We start from the raw sequence: 24,025 nt of genomic DNA, 5'->3' as shown, positions 1-24,025 counted from the left end.
TGCCCAGAATTCTAGGGTCTGCCATCGTTTTTGTTTTGTTTTGTTCTTTTTTTTTTTATTGTCTCCCCATCTGTAATGGGATTTACATTACGAGGCAAATGTAATGTAATTTGTAATTACAAAACCTAACCCCGTCTCAGACAGGTTTAAGTCACTAAGATGACCCTCTTGCCTAACTTAAAATTGGCCCACCAGGTTCTGCTGCTTGGCCAATGCAATGATTGGCTAGGAGCCAAGGCTCACTACTTTGCCTCAAGTTTAAATCAACAAATGGATGACAAGACACACTCCTAGGCTCAGCTCTCTTTGTCCACTTGGGCTATTCCATCCTGCAGTAATAGACTAATCCAAAGCCAGCAAGATGGTCCAGCAGGCAAAAGTACTTGCCATCAAACCTGATGACCCAAGCTTGATCCCTGGGACCTACATGGGAAGATAACGGACTCCCAGTTCTCCCTCTGATACAGGCACAACCCCAATATTTTAACAGCTAAATTAAACTTAAGTCCCCAAGGCTTTTAAAAACCAATCTTATTTTCAGATACTATTCGCCCATTATGGACTGGGTGAGTGTTCTACATTTTCCCCTTAAGAGTCCCCATAGTATTGCCCATATCACTACAAGATCTCTGACTCTTCCAGTAGCAGCCCTAAAGCGGCACGATTTGTGCTCGTTTTAATGCCCGCAGCAAGGCAATGGCCAATATGAAGAGGGCAGGGATGTAAACTCCTCTCCAAATGTGGGAGTGTAAGTATCCAGACCATGACAACCTCCCACAGCCATCCTATCCAGATGAACTTCCCCGTCCTTCCTGGAGACAGGAGGTTAGAACGTGCTTACAGCTGGTTTAGCTACTGGAAGACCCCCCAAGATGAGGCAGCCATACCAGGGTTGGAAAAAGCCAGAACTGCGCCTTCATTGTCTCAGGTTTCTTCTGAAAGGGCGGCTAGGTAGGTATTTCTTTCACAGCGACAGTTCAACAGACAACCCTGCAAAGGGCTCCAGCTTTAACAGGACAGGGCAAACAGGGAACCCAAGGACACACGAACATAGCAATGATACAGCAGGGAAACAGACAGGACGGGGAGCATGTTTGCTTTGCCATCATTACTTTATTTAGGTTTCATTGTTTGCCTCGTCTTGCAAATTATAGACGACTGTGGACAATGGGAGAACTACCAAGTGGTACAAATGAGAGAACCTATGAAGCTTTACACGGTATAAACAGCGACACAAAGAATAAATGAATCCACCGCATATTAAGCAGAAAAACGTTTATTTCTATCAAATTCCATACAAATCAATCTTCAAGCAAGATAACAAAACAATCAATTAATACAATGAATAGTTAGGACAGCACATACAGAACAGACTCTGGATTAAGCACATACGCCAAAATCATCTTGAACACCAACTGTCACTGAAGGAAAGCTGATGTGTCAGCTCCCGGGGGACTTAAGCCAACATTGCATTAAAGACTGCCTTGAACTTGGGGGGATCACAGTGAAACGCCATCACAGCTCAACATAGTCCCCCAGACATCCGTTCAGCTCAGAAAACAAAATTGGCAAATTCAGTAGTACAAGTTCTCATAAAACTAGAGAAGCCTTGAGCCCCACCATTTCTTGCAGTTCACACAAAGCCCGGGTTTCCCATTTTTCTTCCCTTTTCCCGAATCCCAGAGAGAAGGTGCAGTACTCTTTTCAAAGGTTTTAAACAAGAGTCTTTTATTGAAAGATGTTGTGCTTCCTACAATTGTCTGTCACTAGAGGGAGTCCATGTGGAGCCGTGGGCAATGGCTTACTCACTTAGCCTGTCTCTCACACCCAACCACGTACAGAATGGTCAAACCGAGGAGTGCCCTGAGGCAGCTGATGGCATTTATTCTGGCAAGAATTGTGCAGTTTGCCACACCAAATATAAGGGGTAATATTTATGGTTAATTTTAATGTTTCAGTAGATGCCAGTTTTCCTTCATATGGCTTCATGGCTTCCTGACACCTAGAATTGAGGCAGATTAACCTGGTCCAAACCCAACCTTGCCTTAAAGCCTTGTACTTAGCAACCCCTTTTGCTCAGGCAGAGAATACAAAAGAAATAGCCTCATGCCGCCACTCCAGTGATGTCTGTCACTCTCCCTGAGCCCACAAGCAGGCTCATAGCCCCAAGTTGCTTAGGCCAAGACAGACAGCTAACATCCAGTAAAAGGCCAAGAGTTTCTGAAGCAGGGAAACCTGGGACTAAGTCATAGCTCTACTGTTTACTCATATGAAGAGCCCAGGCAAGACTTCATATCCTGGACTCTTGTTTATAGGGAAAATTGGTTGTGCCTGGGAAGATTCACCACAAGGCTTATAAAGAGAGTGCGCACTTCATTCAGAAGGCCTCCTTCATAGCACCTTTTTGTCATAAATACTGGAGGAATAAACATGCTCTTTCCCAAGTTCTAAGCAAGAGGATTGTGGGAAGCAAACTCAACGAGGAGCGGGGTGGAGCCTGCGAATATAAAGACCACCCGGCCTCTTGGCTTCCACCTGAAGGAAGGCCATGGCCTGAGAAGGAAAAGGTGTTCCTTCCATTCTACCTCTGTCAAGACATTTTCAGTATTAATTAATGTCTATGTCTCCAAAATCCTTTAGAAAAGAACAGCCAAGTCTGCTGCAGAAAACACCTTAACACCAATGGACATGAAATCACCCAAGACTTTGGAAAAGATCTTTTTGCCCCTTGCTGCTCTCCTGACCCTGGTGTCCCAGTGCTGGCTACCATAGTCGATTAAGCTTGAAATGCATAAAGAAACAAGAGTGTGCAGGCAAGGACCTGCTCACACCCTATTGCTCTCCCCAGACTCTACAAGAGGAAGAGAAATAAGTTTGAAGTTTTCCCACCTCTCTTGGATTACTCTGAATCCCTTTAACTCTCTACTTCCCTTGGTCCCTGGGAATAATCTCAGGGTTTCTCACTCTTGACCTGCTCCTCCAGGAAGCCTGGGCTTTTATCACCCAACCCCTACCAAGTGACATCCAAATGTGAGCTTCCAAAGCATTCAGCACCATGAAGATGCCCAGATGGTCACAGACCTGCACCATGCTGCTCCACTTCCGACGCTTATTTCTCTGCACGGAGAGCACGAGTGGGGGATGCTGGCCTGCATCTCCACCAAGGCAGCCATAGAACATGCACATGAGAGGACGACCAAGAGGAACCAGAGTCCAGGCGGCCCATGAAGGCAGAAAGACAGACTTGTTAGCACAGAGCGCATGGCAGTGAACAGACTGGGGATTCACACGACACCTTCAGAATGGAATAATGTCTCCATTCCACTAAAGTGCTAAGCCCGCCCCACACACCCACCCCAGACAGACTATGAGATGTCACACTAAACCACCACCAGTAATGAAGAACTGCCTCCTGGGGACAGGTAGATGCAGGACAGCTTTTTAAGGCAGTGGGAAGACATTTCCCTGCTCTTCCCAGAGAGGAGTAAAAGTTATAACGAGGTGGCCAACAAGTCTGGAATCCAGGGAGGAGAGTCTTTGAACAAATGCTTTCTTGACTCATAATGACTGGTAAAATATTAGTCTCTTCATTTCTGGACTTTATGGCCACCTAAAGACTGCATCTTTGGAATAGGAAGAAAACAAACAAAAAGATTCTGCGTTCCCCAAACGGTAAAGCTGTCTTACTCAGTGCAGGTGCTATGCATATCTAGTGCAAGACGCCCCAAGCCTCGGGCTTGCTCCCTTTACTGACCTCTCGCCGTCCGGTTAGTCACTCACAGAAGAAAAACACTGACAGCGTTAATATTTAGCAGCATGTTCAATACCCATCTTGCCTTGAGCCCAACCATCTCATTAGTCCAGTGATTTCCATACAATTACTACGACTGCTACAGAGAGATACAATCACCCCATATTTCCACAAGTAAGCATTTCCCTTGTTTTTGAGAACCCTGAAGACTTGGGGGGAATCTTTTTTTAAACAATAAAAGGTACAGAGTGTGCTCAAGAAAGAGCAGCTGTTTAACCAAGAAAGCCTGGGTCAGTTCCTAGTGAGAAGGAAAAGACTGAATCCAGTCACCTACCTCTCAGTTTGTAAAAAGGAAGTTGGAGGGGATAAATGCAGAAGCTATCACGGTCCTGAATAGCCTGAGAAGGGAGCAAGCAGATGAGAAGATTCAGACAATAGAAACTAGGATGCTGAGAGATGGGGGGGGGGGGGGGCGGACGACGGACGACCGGGGTAAAGCAACCACTGAGTGCAATTAGCGTCAATTGTCAGAGCGTATGGCAGTGGACAAGCCAGGACCACAGCCCTTCAAGTTCTCAGGCATACAGTGCTGTGGTTTAATCACCTGTGGGAGGTGGGATAAACCGGGAGAGCCCACCACTGCATGCAAAAAGGCTCTGATGGCGAGCACATGGCTGTTAACCCACCGAAGAGTGTAGGTGCAACACTAGTGGAAAGCCAGTCTACACTCTTCTCTGTGAAGGGCGTGATGCTCCTGCAGAGCCTCTTTTCAAAGGCAGAGGAGGGTTTCCTTCTTCCTGAACTCTTTCTACCTACTAGATTTTCCTCATTACATCATCACTCAAACTAGAAAAGATGCTGCAAGCTATCTCAGCTGGCTTCTAACTCGGCCAGGGCACCAAGACTACACGCATGATTGAGTGGGCGACCATGTCTTCTTGGCTCTTCCCATGGCAGGCTCAGTAGGCTTCTTTGGATTGAATGGGTGTGATCTTGTTGGAGAAGAGCGTGTAAACATAAGGCCAGATTCTGTTAGTCTCCGTCCCAGAAAACTGGTGGAGCACTCCACGGCTCCTAAAAGACAAGCCAGACAAACACCATTTAGGTTGCTTAACATCGCACTAGGGCAGCCAAAGATCCAAGGTCAAAGCAGATGTCGCCTCCTAGTCTAGTTATAATTTTCCTGCCAGGCCTCGTCTATCTGAATCACTTTTTTATACAAACGGATGTCAAAAAATATCTGAGCCAATTAAATAGGAAAACAAGGGCTGGGGATGCTAAGGGCTGGAGCTTAGAAGTGGAAACCTGGATAGCAGGCATGAAACCTCAATTTCAACACTCCACCCCACCCTCAAAGGAGAGAAGCCGAGACAATTTTACGGAGAGATGGCTAGATGTAAGTCTCATGCTCTCATAGTTCTGGAATAAGCACACCAGACTTTACCTCCTATATACCGCTCACCACTTCCTCTACCTTTGGGCTTTACACTTAGCTAGAAGGAGTATCACCTGCCTCGGTCCAGCGCTCTTCCCCATCGGGCTCTGTGATTATCTGGCAGGTTATGAGTACCCTGAGATACACACACACACACACACACACACACACACACACACACACACACTCACACACACACACTCACACTCACACACTCAAACTCTCACACACACTCACTCGCACACACTCACACGCACACACTCACACACTCACACGCACACACTCGCACACACTCACACACACTCACACTCTCACACACATACACAGTCACACACACACACATACTCACACACACTCTCACACACACACACATTCACATACACACACTCACACTCTCACTCACACACTCACACACACTCACACACACACTCACACACACACTCACACTCTCACACACTCACACTCATACACACACATACACAGTCACACTCACACACACATACTCACACACTCACACACACATACTCACACAATCACTCACACACACACACTCACACATACACTCACACTCTTACACACTCACACTCATACACACACATACACACTCACACACACACATACTCACACACACACATACTCACACAATCACACACACACTCACACTCTCACACACTCACACTCATACACATACACAGTCACACTCACACACACATACTCACACACTCACACACACACATACTCACACAATCACTCACACACACACTCACACTCATACACATACACAGTCACACTCACACACACATACTCACACACTCACACACACACATACTCACACAATCACTCACACACACACTCACACTCACACACACACTCACACACACATACACACTCACACTCACACACACACATACTCACACAATCACTCACACACACACACACACTCACACACACACATACACACTCACTTGTACAGTTCGATGACTGGTTTTGCTGCGTCCTTGTACCGTCTTAGCCGGGCAGCAAGTGCTTCAGGTTTATCATCTTCCTGTTGGACAAGAGGCTCGCCGGTGATGTCATCAACCCCCTAAAATACCAGAAAAGTCAAATAACATGGCTAACAGTTACTGGCATTCCCGAGGTCTTTTTTAGTACAACCAGGTGACCAAAATGAACTCCAACCACATATGCAACAGGCCCGGGGCTTCGTTGTGACCTCATGTCCTGAAGAGGCATTAAATCTTAACTATTCACACCCTTATAAACACATCCCACAAAAGATATTTAAGATTCGCTTATTTTATGTGCATTGGTGTTTTGCCTGCATGGGTGTCTGCATAAGGGAGTCAGAACCCCTGGAACTGGAGGTAAGAACTGGAGCCATGTGGGTGCTGGGATTTGAGCCCTGAAAATTGGCCTGAGTCCTCCACACCTGTGCTGTGGCACCCACACTTGTGCACATTCATACACAAACGAGCAACCATAATGAAAGGACAACGACAAAACCTTGGTTCAGTATCAACTCTGCCAACTTTTAAAGTACTATGACATAGTCTCTGAAATTAACGGCATGTCCCAAGGTCAAAATAGGCATGATACTAAGATCTAGGACCATCAGAGACTCTCATTCTAATGCCAGCAGAGGCAGAAGCGGGTGGCTCCGTCTGTGAGTTCAAAGTCAACCTGGTCTTCATGGTCAGTTCCAGACAGGCCAGGGCTACAGCAACAGAGTTCCTTTCCCATACTTTCAGTCAGATAGGAAGCATGGCTGCTTGCACACAGTGTGTGCAGAACTCTGCTCCCAAACCCACAGCTGTTCTGAGGAAAACTGCAGACGTGAATGTGGCAGAGACAGGCTGGGGAGGAACTCAGGGGCCTCAGAGGGACCACTAAAGCTGATCACGACACACTGAATTCCGCTGCAGCTGGGGCCTTGGGATTCACACTGATGATGTGTGATAATGCACACCATTATCACAGGTGGGGAGGGTTGGTGTGACAGAAGAGGAGAGGCCATGCCTGACCTGAGAGCCACAATGCTTAGCGCTCACTTTGGAATACTGCCAATCAATCAATACAGCACAGCTTCCAGAAGTAGCAGAGCGGTGCTAGGGAAGCAGCTTCACTCCATCGTGGGAAGATACCAGTGGCTGGTGGAGTACACATGTAATCGTAATTATACACGTCCTTTCAGGGGAGCTGGCCTTTGGAATGTAGCATGCCAGTGAGAGCTTTTCGGGTATTGGAAGAACCCATCAGCTTCTATGAGATGGGCTTCTGTTTTCCTGTCTGTACTTTCAAACTCCTTTCTTCTCTCCCTATTTATTTTCCTATCACTGTATCTTGGGTTACACTTCAGTGGCACACTCCTGGCTCTCCCAGCCACTCAGAAGGCTAGGACCAGTCTGGCCAACACAGTGAAACCCTGAAACGAATGAAAGGCTGAATGAACAAGCAAATCAGTTAGTTAGGAGGCACATCACCCATGAACTGACATCATTAAGAACATAACTGGCACAAAGGTGACCAGTAATGCCGACACGAGCTTAACTCCCTGCATTCATGTACTGATCCACCTACATTCAAGGCTTTTGCCGTATGAAGATTTACCAGTAATACACCATGTCACCTACTCCAGTCCAAGAGCGACCAACAGGGCTCCTGTGTTAGTTCCAGCTGATCAGAAGTAGTCTGAGCAGGCATGGGGTGCACACCCATAATCCCGAGCATTTGGGAGATCAAGGCTAGAGAACTGGGGGTTTGAGATGGCCTAGGCTACCTACAAGGGGGAGCTGGGTGGAACTACTTCAATGGTAGGATTCTTAAGGAATGTACACAAGGCCCAGGAATTCTGAACCCCAAATCTTGAAGGGCAGAGAGAACACCATGTTTATTCTTCCTACCAACCCTGCAATCGGAAACCGTGCCGCTCTTGCCCAGTTCATTCACAGTCTTACTGCTGGACACTTGTTTATATTTGCTTTTTGGCCACTACCGTCACTGAAACAATCAAACCTTCTTCACTTGCTCAGGCCATCTTTACAGCAGTTGACTGGACAGAAATTTAAATGTTTAGTCCTTTTTAAATGTTACACTGCCATTTGGCTTTAAAAGGGCTCTTTCTAGCACTGAGTTCGAGGACTAATCAGATAGAGGTCTGTCTCTCTCAATCAATCAGTGATCACCAATAGTTTAATCAAACAATAAGGAAGGCGCCACTTTTCCCAGGTCACCAGCAACGCCCTGTCTTGTTAAGCCTTTTAGTCCTAGCTTTCTCCACTTTGGTGGCTACTGAATTTGAACTCTTTTTCTATGCTGTTGGCTAACACTTTTCCATGCCCTCCCACCCCACTCCAAACCTTACACTACGCTGTCTATCCGGCACTGCGTATCTTACCAGCACTTGAGGTGGGTTGAAGTCTAGGTTATAGACCCTCCCGCTGGAAGGGTGAATCCACCGTCGGCTCAGACGATCTTTAAGTGTCTCGAAAGGAATATTCAAACTGATTACTAGGTCCACATCACAGATTCTGTCCAGAGCTTCTGCCTGCACTAATGTCCTTGGGAATCCTAAGGGCCAAAACAAACAAACAAACAAACAAACAAACAGGAAAATCAATTGCAAGTCCAGGAATAATAAAATCTATATAGTCCAAAAGGATTTAGCAGAGACTCTGTAACTACCTCTGTATACTCCTTTACAGCCCAGAGCCCATGCTTGGTATAAGGAGTCATGTGGTCAAATCAGACTGCACTGAGCTGAAGAACCACTAACCCAGCCTGGGCTAAGATTGTCTTAACCACCCCCTTGTGCCATTGGGCAAGCCCTACTTTCCCTATTCCCTGTTCTGCTCAAGAGAGAGTACAGACTCCTATTTGGGTCCCTACAGCTCTTATAGCCTGCTATTCATTGTCAGGTTACCACAAGTAACTATAGACCTTTACCTACACTTTATATACCATGTAACCTAACAATTCCATAGGGTACACACTTGAAATTTGTCAGGAGAATGGTAGCAAACACCCATGATTCCATTATTTGGGAGGCTATATCAGAAGAGTTGTGAACTCCAGGCCATCTTGGAAAGTAAGTGAGAGACCCTGTCTCAAAGGAAAAAGAAAGAAGGGAAGAAAGAAAAAAAGAAAAAAAGAAAGGTTAGCCCAAGAAATGTAAGCCTGACTAAATGTGGTTGCATACACCTTTAATCCAGTGCTGGTAGGCGGAGGTGTATTTGAGGCTAGCCTGGTCTATATAGAAAATTCCAGTCTAGTCAGGGCTACAAGTTAAGCCTGATTTCAAAAGTAGCCAGTCCTTAGAAACTATCCAGTTGCTGCACAATCTTCAGGTCTGTCCAGTTTTCTAGATGTGGGAAAACAACAAGATGTAAATCTAGGCTCATACACATTGCCATTTTTTTCTTCAATAATAAGGCATGAGGAAGAGACTCACAGAAGCTGAAGTGGGCCAGGGAGGTCTGGCTTGCCTTTTAGATAGTGCCCAATCATTACAGAAACAGTTAGAGGCGTAGGTCTTGAACAGCATTAACAGGATAGGTGTGGCATCCTAAAGCCCTGGACATAGTCTAGCCTCTGAAGATATCTGAGCTGTTGTCGTTCTGAAGAACAGGCTGACACTTGGATCATGAGGCTTTGAAAAGTGGGCAGTGCCATTTAACTACTTCCAAGATTTTAAAACTATGATTCTTAGCCTCAGCTTTAGGCCCAGCTAAGGTCTTAAGGCCTGGGTCTCAGGAGTCGTAGGTGATATATTCCTCAGGCTGGACCAGGCGCAATACCAATGACTATTCAGATGTAATGCTAGCACCATGGGCTGCCGAGAACACTGCTGGGGAAAGTATGGTGGGCCTGGCACATGTATTTTTTAAATGGGCACACTGACAGGAGTAGAGTCTAAAGACCTATCAATCAAGAACATCTATATGAATGAGCTACTCACACAGGCGGGAAAGGCGGGGTTAAAATGTAGGCATTTTGCTTTTCTCATCTATACAGCTGGCATTCATTATCTGTTGGCCCAAGTTCCCTTTTCGAGATCTATCTTTGAAACTGAATAAGATTTAAGTTTCTGGAACAATGATTAAACTATTAGGAAAAGAGCCCCTCATATAAATTCCAGGTTAAAATATGATCCATGAAAATCTCTGAATAGACAAAGCCATGTCTAAGTCAGAGTAGTCATTTCTGGGAGTGTGGAGAAAAGCTCAGCAGGAGGGAGGATGTAAGACTCTGGATTCAAACCTCGGTACTTGCATGTGCACAAGCATATACACACAAGGGAGGGGGAGAGTGGGAGACAGACGGAAGGAGAAAGGGGAGGTGGAGACAGAGGGAAGGAAAGAGGAGGGAGAATCTGACTGAACAGGCTACTACTCATCACAATGGCGACCCCAGACAGACTGCCAACCCAGCATGGCACTTATCCTACTAAACTAGGCTGCTGACAGCCCCTGAGACCAGAACCCAGGGAGATGCCGCCTGGGCAGGGATGCTGAGAGTGGATTGGATGCACATGCACCTTTGGTCAACAGGTGGCAGCATTACAACTTCTCCTCTAATAGAGATTTACAAAGGGGCAGGGAAGCTGTTCCTGTATCCACATTTGGGAGGAGCAGAGACAGGAGGACTGCTGTGATGTTTAGGCTAGTGTGGCTACAGGATAAGGCCCAGTTTCAGCGATGGTATCAGGGAAAGGGAGAGAGAATTACTGGCAGATGAATGTTCTAAAGAACAGGCTGGCAGTATGCTAGCTACTGTAAGGTTAAATATCCCAGCAGAGTGAAGACTAAACTCAATAGTGAAAACCAAAGCAGGTCTGCCTCAGATCCTCAAAGATTGCTGAGGTACAGTGGGAAGTGGCTGAATTCTTTCTGGCCACTGGGACTTGGCAACTGGCACCTGGTCCTCTGACCCTCCACAGGAGTCTGAGGAGAAAACTAGAGTGGGAGGTCACTGTGACAGCTGCGGGCAGAGGAGGGCAATGGAAGCAGGGTGCATCTGTTTTGCTAACTTGGGGAGCATTCATAGGGAGGTGCTGAGTCAGGGTCTACTACCACAGGCTCAGGAAGAAAAGGCCCTCTGCCTGGTGGATGGAACCCTGCAGCTCTGTAAGTCAACAGCCCTATCTGCCCCAGTTGGCGCCTTGTGAAAAGCCCCTCCCCACCTATGGTTACTTCTGACCATCCCAATCGTGGGTGTCCAGCTCAAACAGAAGATGCTGCTCCTGGTCATGAGCCACAGGGACCAGCTATGGCTGGAAGCAGGTGGCATTCACCTAACCTTCCCTAGTGAGGGGGTGCCTGATGTTCACACCAGCCCAGAGTCCTTATCAGCAAAGGGACCACAATGCGCCCTGCATCTCAGAGGCTGTTCTCTGCCATGTATGTGACGGTTCCATGTTTCCCTGTGCACGTTTCTAACCTCTGAATCCATCTCATCCCACCCTCATTAAGAGAGGGGACAGTGGTAAGAGCTGTGGGCTCTATATTCTCTACTGTGCCAGGTTCTCTAGAGCCCTCACTCCCTGCTCACTTCGGTGTCCTGGGAATCTCTAGTGGTTTTCAAACCTTGGGTCACAGTCCCTTTGGCAGCTAGCTGCATATCAGATATTTTTATTATGATTCATAACAGTGGCAAAATAATAGGAAGTAGCAACAAAATAATTTTATGGCTGGGAGTCAGCACAGCATGAGGAACTGTGTACAAGTGTTGCAGTGTTAGGAAGGTTGAAATCCACTGCTCTAGAACATGAACTGCATGAGATCTGAGAGACAGATGTATGATAAGGGGCCCTGGCTGTAGGAGCTTATGACTTAGTGATGAACTGACACACAAATGATCCAGGCTTCACTCAAAGACTGAGTCAGGGTAGCACAAACCTGGCCCCAGCACATAGGAGGGTCCTGGTTCGCTTTTTAAAGCAACTTAATGTAAAAGTAACATTGACGACTTAGGATGGAAAGGGTTATTATCTGGCTTACATGTTCCCGTAAGAGTCCATTACTGAAAGAAGTCAGAGCAAGATCTCAAGCAGAAACAGGCAAGAACCATGGAATGCTGCTTACTGGCTTGCTCCCAGGCCCACATCCAGTTGTCTTTCTTAAACTCCCCAGGACTCCCTGCCCAAGAATGGGACTGCCCACAGCACGCTGGGCCCTCCCCCCATATCAATCAACAACCAAGAAGCCCACACAGACACACCCACTCAGAAGAGATACCTCTCCTCAGGAATATCTAGGTTTGTATGGATAGCAAGCACGAGGCTCAGGGTCTGTGTCGTGAAGCCAGCCTGGTTATGAGACTGTTTCAAAACAGCAAAAGACTAAGTCTGCCTCTTCAGAGTGACCTTATCAAATAAAGGAAAATCTTGGGAGAATGTCCTGAAATCCTCCAGTAAGGGTCTTCCCAATCTAGCCAAGTCCTTGGTCTTTACTTCTATTTATTTATACGACTTGCTGGTGTGCATTTGTGTGTATCACATACATGGCTAGTACCTGCAGAGTTGTAAGAGGTCTAGGATGCCCTGGTGTTACAGATGGTTGTGAGCTCTCTTGAGGGTGTGGGATCCTCTGTTCTTAAGCACTGAGCCACCCATCCAGCCCTGCTAGTTCTTAAGCCACTAATTCCCATTCTGTACCTCTTCCCCTCCAAGGGAAGATGCCCTTGTGTGGAAGCAGGAGCTACCATCTGCGAAGCCTTATGCAGAGGCTCCTCTATTTAAGAATCCTCTTTGTTCTCTGTGCACAGGCAAATTGTGGAAAACTGGGCCCACTGTATCTCTCAAGGCAAAGGGACAAATGATTTCACCACAGGCCCATTCATTTCTGCACTAAGGAAAATAGCTGGCCAAGCATCTTGTGAGGGGTCAGCCATCGGTTAAAGGTGAGGTCTTTCTGAAATGGACAGTGTTCATTCAGCAGCCTTTACTGTGTGAAGTACTTCTGTAATCCTGACAACCCAGCTATGAACACATGGTGTCTGCCTACAGCGGGGAGGGGAGCGAGGGCACTGAGAAATCAAATATGCAAATAAAGATGGTAATTCTGGCATAAGAACGAACCAGGCAGGACGACAGTCCTATAACCCCAGCACTCAGGAGGTAAAAGATCAGGAGTTTAAAGCCATTCTCGGCTACATTAGGGAATCGAAAGCCAGTCTGGGCTACATGAGACTGTCTCACAAACCTCCAAGAGAAAAGAATGACACAGCACATGTTCTATTGATATTAGTAACAGCAACACATGCCTAGGACTTAACCATGTCTACTGGTAGCCTTATCAGGAAGTGCATGACAGGACACAGGAAATGCAGAGACCTGCTGAATGTCTAAAACAAGCCTGAATTAAAAAAAAAAAAAAAAACATTAAAGACACAGATCTGCATCAGCTACTGGGCAGGCTGAGGAGAAAACGTGTGTTGAGCCTTCCCCCAGCATTGCGTGAACTGACTGTGATGGAGTACGCCTGGAATCCCAGTGCTCAAGAGGCAGAAGCAGGATTAGGAGTCAAGGCCTGTCTCTACTGTGTAGGGAACTGGAAGCCATCCTAGGATACAGGACAGCCATCTCAAGGGGGCAAGGGGATCTGAGTCAGGTATCAAAATGTGTTCTTATGTCCCCATTGGCTGTAACTCGCTAATCACTGCTATTTAGAAAATCATTAGCTGGTCTCAATGAAACGAGAGCCTTGTGAAGCTCTGTGTTTCCTCTCAGCACACTTTTTAAATGGCAATAAAATTATTTCTCAAGATATTCAATGACCTTGTTAAAAAGTAGAACCTTGGGGACAAAAGAAGTGGTTCTACAGTTGAGCACTTGTTTCAGTTCCTAGTGCCCAGATTAGACGGCACATAACCACCTGGACCTCCCGCTCCCGGGGGTCCAAAGCCCTCTGCTGACCTCCTCAGGTCCGTGCTCATAGATAACATATACTTATATAAACATCAGGCCCGTGCTCATAGATGACACACACATATACATCAGGTACGTGCTCATAGATGACATATACTTACATATACATCAGGTACGTGCTCATAGATGACATATACTTACATATACATCAGGTACGTGCTCATAGATGACATATACTTACATATACATCAGGTATGTGCTCATAGAGGCATATACTTATATATACATCAGGTACGTGCTCATAGAGGCATATACTTACATATACATAAATTTTAAGAAATAACTTTAAAAACTTAAAAAGTAGAATCAAACAGGACTTGACTGATCATAAATTCAGTCAGGAAGTAGGGGCAGGCAGATCTCTGGGTTCAAGGCTAGCCTGGTCTATAGAGAGTTCTGGACCAGCCAGGGCTGCACAAAGAAATTTTGTTTTGGAAAAAAAAAAATAGCCACCACCATCCCCAAATGTGATCGATTTTAATACACAAACTGAAAGATTTGCTCATCTGGGGATAGTATCATGGTTACAAAAATAACCATAGGGGTAGGCAACCAAACCCAAAAAAAGCATTATCTGATCACTGTGATTTGTATGAGAAAGGTTTCCCAAAGATTCAAGTATTTGAACACTTGGTCCCCAAGTGGCAGTTTTTGGGGAGGTTATAGACCCTTTAGGAGCTAGAGCCTTGCAGGAGTTAGCAATGTCATCAGGGACCGGTATCCCCTCCCCTCCCTCCCCTTGTGTACAGGTGAAATGAATCAGCAGCCTCCTGTCTCCCTGCCATGCCATGCACACCTTCCTCACCACAATGAGCTTTACCAATTGGGAGCTATAAGCTCCTTAACTGTAAGCTCATGGCATTTCATCACAGCAACAGAAAACAAACACCACTGATCCCTCAGGAAAACCAGCACCACAGGAAATACATCAAGTTCTACATGTTAAGTATAAAAAAGAAAATATACATATTCTTATATATATTCTTATATATATTCACATATATATACTTACTTATATATATGTGTGTGTATCAAAACAGAAAAAAAGAATGCAAAAAAAGACACCTAAACCTAACAGCTACGGCTTTACCAGGAGCCCTGGATGGCCTGGAACCTGCAATGAATGATCTCATAGCGATCGACCTGCCTCTGCACAACGTGCTGGGATATAAAATGTGTGTCATCGCACTGGCTTAGCCACGGTCATTTAAGCACCATTGCTCAAATTCTTCACCTTAGGGACAGAAGAACTGTCAAACAATTTGCACTGTATCACAGCCTCTAGGAACGTGACAGAGACTATTCTAACATAAGCCTATTGACTCCCCGAACATGGATGTCACCTCATCTAACAAGTTGGCATATTCCACCCCTGCTACGTCAGAGAGCTTAAGTGTGCGTCTAACACTGTATGTGTGTGCACATCTGTTCCTGTATGCTCACACTCCAGTGCTCACACGCATGCGCTAAGCCCTTGTAGAGGTTAAAGGGTTTCAGAATCAGCTCTCTGTCCAATGGGAGTCCCAGGGATTACACTGGGGCCATCAAGGTTTGAGTGGTGAGCACTTTCACCAATGAAACCATCTCTGCCACAATCCCTCCTTAACACACTTTCTCCTTCACTGTCAGTCAAGTGCAGAATCAGCTGCATACTGATTTCATATACTTTAGAAACCTGCAGAATCTTCTTATAAACTTGTGGAAGTACCCATTCACTCTGAGAGTGAGGCTGTTTTCTATTTTACCCAACAGCAACTCCTCAGTCACCTAAACTGACCTAAACTGATCTATCAAATACCCAGAGTCGCACACAATCACCAGCGTAAGAGGGAAAGCTCCCTGCATTTCCTACAAGGTGTGATGAAACAACGCACTGTTCGTTCCCATAGACATCTGCTGCCCCGTGGGGAGCAGCACTCCTCAGAGATTCGCCTGGAAAAGGGAAATAGAAAATGCAGAGGGAATGATATCAAAGCTGAAACCGGCTGAAATCAACTCTGTAAACTCGAAACCCTCAGTCCAAAGACCCCTAGTCCAGTGTCTGGACATGCATCTCCTTCCAAGGGCTAGGTAGGTGGGCAGGCACATTAGGATGCCTCAGATCTGAGATCACTCTCCAGGAAAACAAGCATGCAAGGCCAGACTGTAAATTCAAATAGGCGGACTTGGGCAGGAAAGCAAGTGCATAGAAAAAGAAATCCCTTCAGAGAGATCCAGTGAGCTCAGACTTCACAATGCAATACAGACGCTTAATACAATTCCAGCTTCTCAAAATGTGAGCCTCAACCCATATATAACTGATTGTGGGGCTGCAAAAAAAAAAAAATCTGGCGGCAGAAAAAGTTTCTGAATTCAAAATCCAGTGTGCAAGGAGTCCAACCAAGCAATGGTGACCTCCCTGCAGCCTTGCAGTCTTTACATGGCAAAGGCCACTGTGCTCAAGGCAGATGTTGTCAAGGTGTAGGGCTATTGGAATTGGGATTCAGTTGTTCTCAGTTATACAGTGTGTTTAAGGGCAGCCTAAGCTACGTGAGACCCTGGATCAAATGGGGGAGGAGAGGGAGAAAGATAGTTTCTTTCATATTCCTAAGGCTGGTAAGAACTGACCGTCTGTCAAGTGTGTAACCAAACCCAGCAAACTGTCGTGTTTCTGTTCCTATAAGAAACAATGGTGCTGTCTTAGTTAGGGTTTTATTGCCGTGAACAGACACCATGACCAGTGCAAGTTTTATAAAGGACAACATTTAACTGGGGCTGGCTTACAGGTTCAGAGGGTCAGTCCATTATCACCAAGGTGGGAGCATCGCAGCATCCAGGCAGGCATGGCGCAGGCAGAGCTGAGAGTTCTACATCTTCATCTGAAGGCTGCTAGCGGGAGACTGACTTCCAGGCAGCTAGGGTGAGGGGTCCTAAAGCACACACCCACAGTGACACACCTACTCCAACACGGCCACATCTCCTAATAGTGCCACTCCCTGGGCCAAGCACATACAAGTCATTACAGATGCTGTGCATGGTGTGACATGGGGCAGAGGCAGGAGGATCACTGTGAGTTAGAGGCCAGCCTGGTATAGCGAGCTCCAAGCCAGCCAGCACTACACAGATGCTGTCTCATGAATGAATGGCTGACTGTTGCCAGAAAATGTGTTGTCTGTATGCCTGTTTTAGAATGCCATATTACATTTACTTATTTGAGGAAGGGGACAGAAATGGGTGCACCTGTGATGGTCAGAAGACAAATTACAGGGCTGAGTTCTATACTCCACCATTAACTCCAAGGGGCCAAACTCAAGTGGTTAGCTTTTGTATCAAGGAACGTAACTTGATGAGCAGTATCACAAGCATTGCATACCTAGTTTATATACTTACATGCCAACATAAAATTATGTTACTTACATGATAACATAAAATCAAGCAAAATGGTGCCAGTGAAAACTGCCTGCAAAACCTTCGAGTTATCTTTATCTTGAATTATAAAGCTTAAAAAGTATTTTCCAAACTTCGAGGGTGCTTTTTCTCTATGAAAACTAATGTTATGATTTAGATATGAGCTGTGCACATCTACCAAAGATCTGTGCTGAGACTCAGTCACCAGGGAGAAGACGCATGAGATTATGTGACCTTTTCCCAGATGAGGAGTGGTGAACCTTTCTTGGAAAGGATTAACATGGTCCTTGAAGATTCTAGCTAATTCCATTAAGATGTGCACCACATCAGGGAACAAGGCACCCTACCCACTCTGGCTTCTGGAATCATGGCAGGAAGCACCTCCTTGTGTGTAGGGTCTTACCAAGATGCAATCTACCATGACAGGATACAGTCGAGGGGGCCCTCACTACGCTGTATGACCTTGTGGTTTGAGTAATAGCTGTTCTCTACACCTCAGGCACTGGAACACTTGTTCCCCAGTCACTGATGCTGCTTGGGGAGGCGGTGTACAGAAAGCCCTGGCACACTTCCACTTCGCAGTCTTGCTCTGTGTCTGCCACTGAAGGTGTGATGCCTCTGCTTCCTGCCTCAGCTGCCTGCTGCTGCCATGACTTTCCTGGGGTTATGGACTCTGGAGCCTTAGCACAAACGAACTCATTCTTCCACAAACTGCTTTTGGTTGTGGTACCTTATCACAGCAACGGAAAAGTAACCTTCCCAGCCCATACGACCTCAAACTAAATAATACAACCTTTTCTTTACACGCTACTTTGCTTAGTGTTACAGCAATGAAAGCTGACCAGTGCACCAAATTAATGATTGATGAAAATCAATCATAGTGGCTCACATACGTAAATCCCAGCATTGGGGGGGGGCAGCTAAGGAAGATGATTACCATGAGCTTGAAGTCATCTGAGCTACTTAATGAGACTCTACCTCAGAAAGAAAGGATAAAATGGGTGCTTCCTATCTCAGTGCTGTGGAAGCAGACAGGGCTGAGCATTTTAACAAGGATGGAGCTGGTCCAGCCGAACGCACGCCGTCTCTCTGACCAACTAGCTGTTCCCTTGGCTCGCATCCACTGCACTGATTTCCACCCACGGTTAGCAGGATGCTTCTCAAAGCCATATGGACCGAGCCGATGAGTCATCTGTCACCCAGAATTCCTTCTAAGGCAGGCCTCTGCACACCCAATTGCCTTTAGCACACTCAATAGGCACATCCTCTGCTGAGCTCACGAGCACGTGCCCGGTAACATAAGGCATCTAAAGCGGGTGGGGACCGGGCGGTCCTTACACCCTCACGGTGCCAAATGGACAGACTCCAGAGCTTTGAAGAAAGTCAAAACTGAAAATGTCCAGATGGGCTTTCCGGAAGAAAGATGGGGGGCCAGGGGGGAGACTAAGTCAGTTGGGAGACTGACGCACCTCACTAAGAACAGGCCTGTGATGTAAAGACTGAGAACGGCTAAGAAAGACGCAAGCACGGAAGGACATAACCCAGCCCACACCTGAGTCTGCAACTCAGCCAGGCTACCCTGTTTACAAGCTGTTTCTGAACTTCATTACTTCACGTAGTAACCTACTAAAAATTCAGACCCTGTACACCAGCCATTACTGGCAAAACCTCATGGCATTTACTTGAGCATCGCTCTCCTCAGCATTTTCTCCCACTCAGTGGGTTTAAACTCCTTCCTAAGCCATCCTCCACTATGGTCGAATGCACGAGCAGTCAGGAGAGTGAGCTGCCTGAGGCTCACATAGCCAGGGCAGTCTGGCTGTCTGCAACACCCATTAGCCACCTCTTCAAAGGAATTTAGTTCGGATGCTGCAGCTCGATGTCTATATGCAGGTGAGGCTGGCACAAGTTAGGTCAAGGCCATGATTGGACAGTAAAAAAATAAGGCGGGGACAAAGCTTTTGTAAGACAGGGGAGAAGGGGATGGAAAAGAGAGAATCAAGACAGAGACAGAGACGGAAGACGCAGATCCAGGTGGTCTTAAATGGCCCTAGGTAGCTATGTTTATTTCTTAAGGGATAAAGTTCTATAGTTTATTTTATCTTAGGTGGGCAGTTTATATCTTCATCACTTGGTAGTTTGAGTTTATTGTGTGGATGTACTGTGGATTGAGAACTTAACATGTAAATCTGATTGTCGGGTTGCAGTTTGTTGAGTCTTGATTTTACTGGGTAGATGGAACCAGAGAGTTCTCGGCCAGCAGAGAGCAACCAGGAGAGATACTAACCAGAGATAAATTACGGCTAGTTCCGTATGGCCCCACGAGTGCCGGAACTAACTCTAGGGACCAGCATGGCAAGGTGCCCACCGGAACGGCTGGGTCTGAGAGTACTTGGGGGCAATGTGGAGCCTGAGATAAGGATTCTCCACAGGGCCACACAAAAGCTCAGGATGCCTCTGAGATAAGGATTCTCCACAGGGCCATGCAAAAGCTCAGGATGCCTCTGAGATAAGGATTCTCCACAGGGCCACGCAAAAGCTCAGGATGAAAGGTTACTGGGTCTTGTTGGGTTTTTTTGTTTTGTTTTGTTTTTGTTTTTTTAATATTCACCACAACACGATGTGATCTCTAAAAAGTACACAAATTTTATTTTACCTGGCATGAGGCCTTAAATTAATGAAATTTAAAGGAATTACTAAGAGGTTTCAGCAAAACCAGAGGTCATCCCTAATACACAAAAAGTACTTGGGAAATGGATAGTGATCATACTTAGATGGTCAGTGTGGGGGAGGGATCATTCAGCTGTGACCCCTGCTCACAACTTGTTGGGCCAACTACTAATAGTGGGATGACTGTTACAAGGTTAATAATCAATTGCTTTCTGATTGAGGTCCAGTCTACAGAAGGAATTCACATCTGGTACTGTAAACTTGTTCAACAGCCTGTGGGAAAGTGACTGCTGCTGCTTTGCTGAGGGGACATGACGGGCCTAGCAAACTGAATATTTTGAATATTCTAAATATTTATGTTTAGGACCACAGATTAGTGCTGCCTGGTCTGGTCAAAGACGCCTCTGTTTGCCATGGGTGGCCATAGAAGCAGGTAACTATTCAAAGTGCTACGGATAAGTGACTCTTCAGTATTCCTCCTAAACAGGACATCTGTGTTACCAACCCATCCACACTCGCAAGCACACGCACCAAGGTTCAGAAAACACCACGGAAGAGTGGGCACGTATGTGAACTTGACACAAGCTAGATCACCTGAACTGAAGAAGGCCTCTCAACTGAGAAACTAACTCCATTAAGACTGGGCTTTAGGCAAGCAAGCCTGTAGATCACTTTCCTAATTAGTGATTGATGTCGGGAGGGCCCAGCCCATTGTGGACAGTACCGCCCTGGGCCGATGGTCCTAGGCGCTACAAGAAAGCAGAGCAAGTGTGCAAGCAAATCCATGGCCTCCATATCAGCTCCTGCCTCAGGTTCCTGCCCGGCCTGCCTCATATGATGGCCTGTGATGTGGAAGTATAAGCAAATAAACCCGTCCCTCCCCAAGATGCTTCTGGTCATGGTGTTTCATCACAACAGGGGAAACCCTAACTAAAATAGGGGGAGAAGCCTAGGGGCCTAGGGGCCAGAAGGAATGCTGTCAAACCTATCTTCTGGGCGTGGCGCGGCCTTTGCACTTTGACCCCGGCTGAGACTGGGCCCATCAGTGTTCTGTTCGGGAGATGTCCTCAAGGCTCTGCCATTCTCTGAGGACTTACACTGACAGTTCAGTGGGACTGCTCCAGAAGGTAGAGACATTTTTCTCAGTGGTGCAGCTGGTGGTGAGCTGCCCTGACTCCTATAAATAAGCCTTCACCCATGTTCCTTAATTAAATGCACTGGGGCACATACAAAACCAAAAATTTAACAGAAATAGAAAAATTGAAAGAGGTCTAGTTGGGAAGAGACAACAGATGAGAGTTTTGTACATAAACCAAATCATTTATGTACAAAAATTCATAATGAAAAAAAGCATTTTAAGTCTTTCTCCATTAAAACGCTTTTCTTGGTTATTTACACTGACATAAAATTTGAGTAACATGCACAAAATCAAAAGGACTTCCTTTGTCTTTTTCTGAAAGCTCAGAAAACACTCGGCTGACTCTATATCTACCCTCCCCATCAAATGCATATTTTCTAACCCACGCTTTATCCACCAGGGGGAACATCCATCACATTTTATGCATGTGAATGTGTCAGTTTGCATGTTCACATGTATATCCTGTACATGCCTGGTGCCCAGGAAAGCCAGGAAGGGCTGGAACACCTAGAATTGGAGTTAGATTCAAGTGAGCTACCATGCTTTGCAAGGAACCAAACCCAGGTCCCCTGCAAGACCAGCAAATGCTCTCTATTGGGCCATCTCTCCAGAGCCCAGCTCACCTTTTCAAAAAAAAAAAAAAAAATTAACCCAACCCTTTCATCAGTAAAAGAATTTCCTCCCTTGTGTCCTTGGAAAAACATAAAATGTTTTCTCATAGTATTTGCAGTTATTTAAAAAAAATTCTTTACACAGATTTCTACTATGCTGAGATATATATTAGCACCTTAACACAAAGTTTTAAACTAATTGCCAAAAATGGGGTCCGTGAAGGCTCACCCTGGTAGAAATTCAGAATGGAACGGCCAGATCATAAATGTACACAGTACTACACTGTCCCACAAAGGCCCCACTCTGTAATCTAGTGGCCTAGGATATATTATAGTCCGGGCTGGCATACAGCTCGCTGTAATCCCCTGCCTCAGCTTCCCAAGTGCACACATGAGATGCATGCCCTCCCATTGAGGCTACAATGTTTATAATCATTTCCTAGGTGTCAATATAGGGTTTTTAGACACCTGATCTGTTAAAATCAAAAAAACTCACAGGTGGAATGTTTGCAATGCCAGTGAATGAAAAGGCCTCTTAATTTAATATGGTATGGTCAGTGTGAGTTCATCCCAGAAACCGTGAACCAAGGCGATGACAGGCTTCCTTGGTCAAAGCTTTCACAGTAATGGCGAGCAGGTAAAAAACTAAGAGGCTCCACACCACACTGGGCTTCCATGTTGCCAAATTATAATATTAAATCAATGACAGATTTTATTATAGCTAGTAAACTATAAAAGAAATTAGGGCAGCAATCAAGGTGCCCAAGTCCGACCTGCCCATCACCCACTCACCATCTAATAGCCAGTGCTGGGCACTCCGGGTCTCCAGTTCTGACATCATTAGGCGCGTGATCACATGGTCCGGAACCAAAAGACCTTTTTCTAGGTACTGTTTTGCCACGTCACCAACTTCTGTTAAAGAGAGGAAGAAGAAACATTCGAGAAGGCTTCAAAGATGGCTACCAAGGCACAAGCCTGTAACTCCAGCACTTAGGACATACAGGCTGGAGGACCAGAAGTTCCATGTTTGTTATCCTCAGCTACTAGCAACTGTAGAACAAACTGGGCTACATGAGATCTGTTTTCCAAAATTCGGGAGGAAAAGACTCTAATACACTCTTGGCAGTTTAGCCTTCTGGCTCGTCATCCAGGACACAGTGGCAAAGCTGAGTGGAGGGAGCCATCACAGTGCTCTATTTAACATTGGTTTTCACTATGGGCACTCCTTTTTAAATGCCTAGTAGATTATAAAAAAGCAACTCTTTGATATATATGCTCTTTTTTTTTTTCTTCCCGGAGCTGAGGACCGAACCCAGGGGCTTGCGCTTGCTAGGCAAGCACTCTAGCACTGAGCTAACTCCCCAACCCCTAAGGCAACTCGTTGAAATATCACAAGCACAAATACAAGAAAAGGAATGGCCAAGATTAAAATAAAGAGGGATGTGGGACACAAAAGGCTTAGAAGCACTGGAGGTAAGCCATAGCCAGGCCCTAGGACAGTACACAATGACAAGAACAGGGTAGGAAGACTGGAGAAGGCTCAACCATTCCCTAGGAGACCTGCTTGTTATGCTGCTGATCTTCAAAGACCAAATAAAGTTGGTCATGGCAGCACATACCACTAGGGGCAGAGACAGGTGGATATCTGGGAGTCAGACTGACCTGGTCTACAAAGCAAATTCCAGGCCAGTTAGTCAGGGCTACAGAGTCAGATCCTGTTTCAACAAAGAACACCATATTGGTGGGCTTCATAGCCGATACCTATGAACCCAACACTCAGGTGGCCACAGTAGGAGTAGGAGTTTAAAATAAGACAACGTTAGAAAGACCCTGTCTCCAAAACTTTAAAACAAATAGAATACTATATAAAATCACAGAAACATACACACACACACACACACACACACACTCACACACAGGTTTCTTCTCCTAAGCCTCAATATAAGCAGATGGTACCCAATGAGAGTTGCAAAGGCAACTTGGCATTATTAGTGGACTGCCAAGTTCATAGAAGGATGGTAATTTTAAAACACAACTCAGAGAAAAATAATTACTTGTATGTAGAAACTATTACATGAGACTGGCAGACAAAGGATTGACTCAAACCTGT

At 45.9% G+C, this 24,025-nt stretch overlaps 1 protein-coding gene across 5 annotated transcripts in view; it reads right to left on the bottom strand.

The window, feature by feature from the left end:
* Positions 1-1,093: 1,093 nt before the first annotated feature.
* Positions 1,094-24,025, bottom strand: part of Ak4 (adenylate kinase 4) — a 54,642-nt gene continuing 31,710 nt past the window's right edge. For 4 of the 5 annotated variants that reach the window (NM_001429545.1, NM_001429546.1, NM_017135.4 and 1 more), the window contains 4 exon segments: positions 1,094-4,825; positions 6,152-6,270; positions 8,581-8,753; positions 22,708-22,827. In NM_001429545.1, the coding sequence (NP_001416474.1) occupies positions 4,711-4,825; positions 6,152-6,270; positions 8,581-8,753; positions 22,708-22,827 (527 nt within the window). In that variant the 3' untranslated portion in view covers positions 1,094-4,710. 5 annotated transcript variants of the gene reach the window in all.

Source organism: Rattus norvegicus, chromosome 5, assembly GCF_021556685.1.
Source record: "Rattus norvegicus strain SHRSP/BbbUtx chromosome 5, alternate assembly SHRSP_T2T, whole genome shotgun sequence".
NCBI classification, from domain to species: Eukaryota; Metazoa; Chordata; class Mammalia; order Rodentia; family Muridae; genus Rattus; species Rattus norvegicus.
Note: the sequence above shows the minus strand (reverse complement) of the source record. Positions and strands in the feature narration are given on the sequence as shown.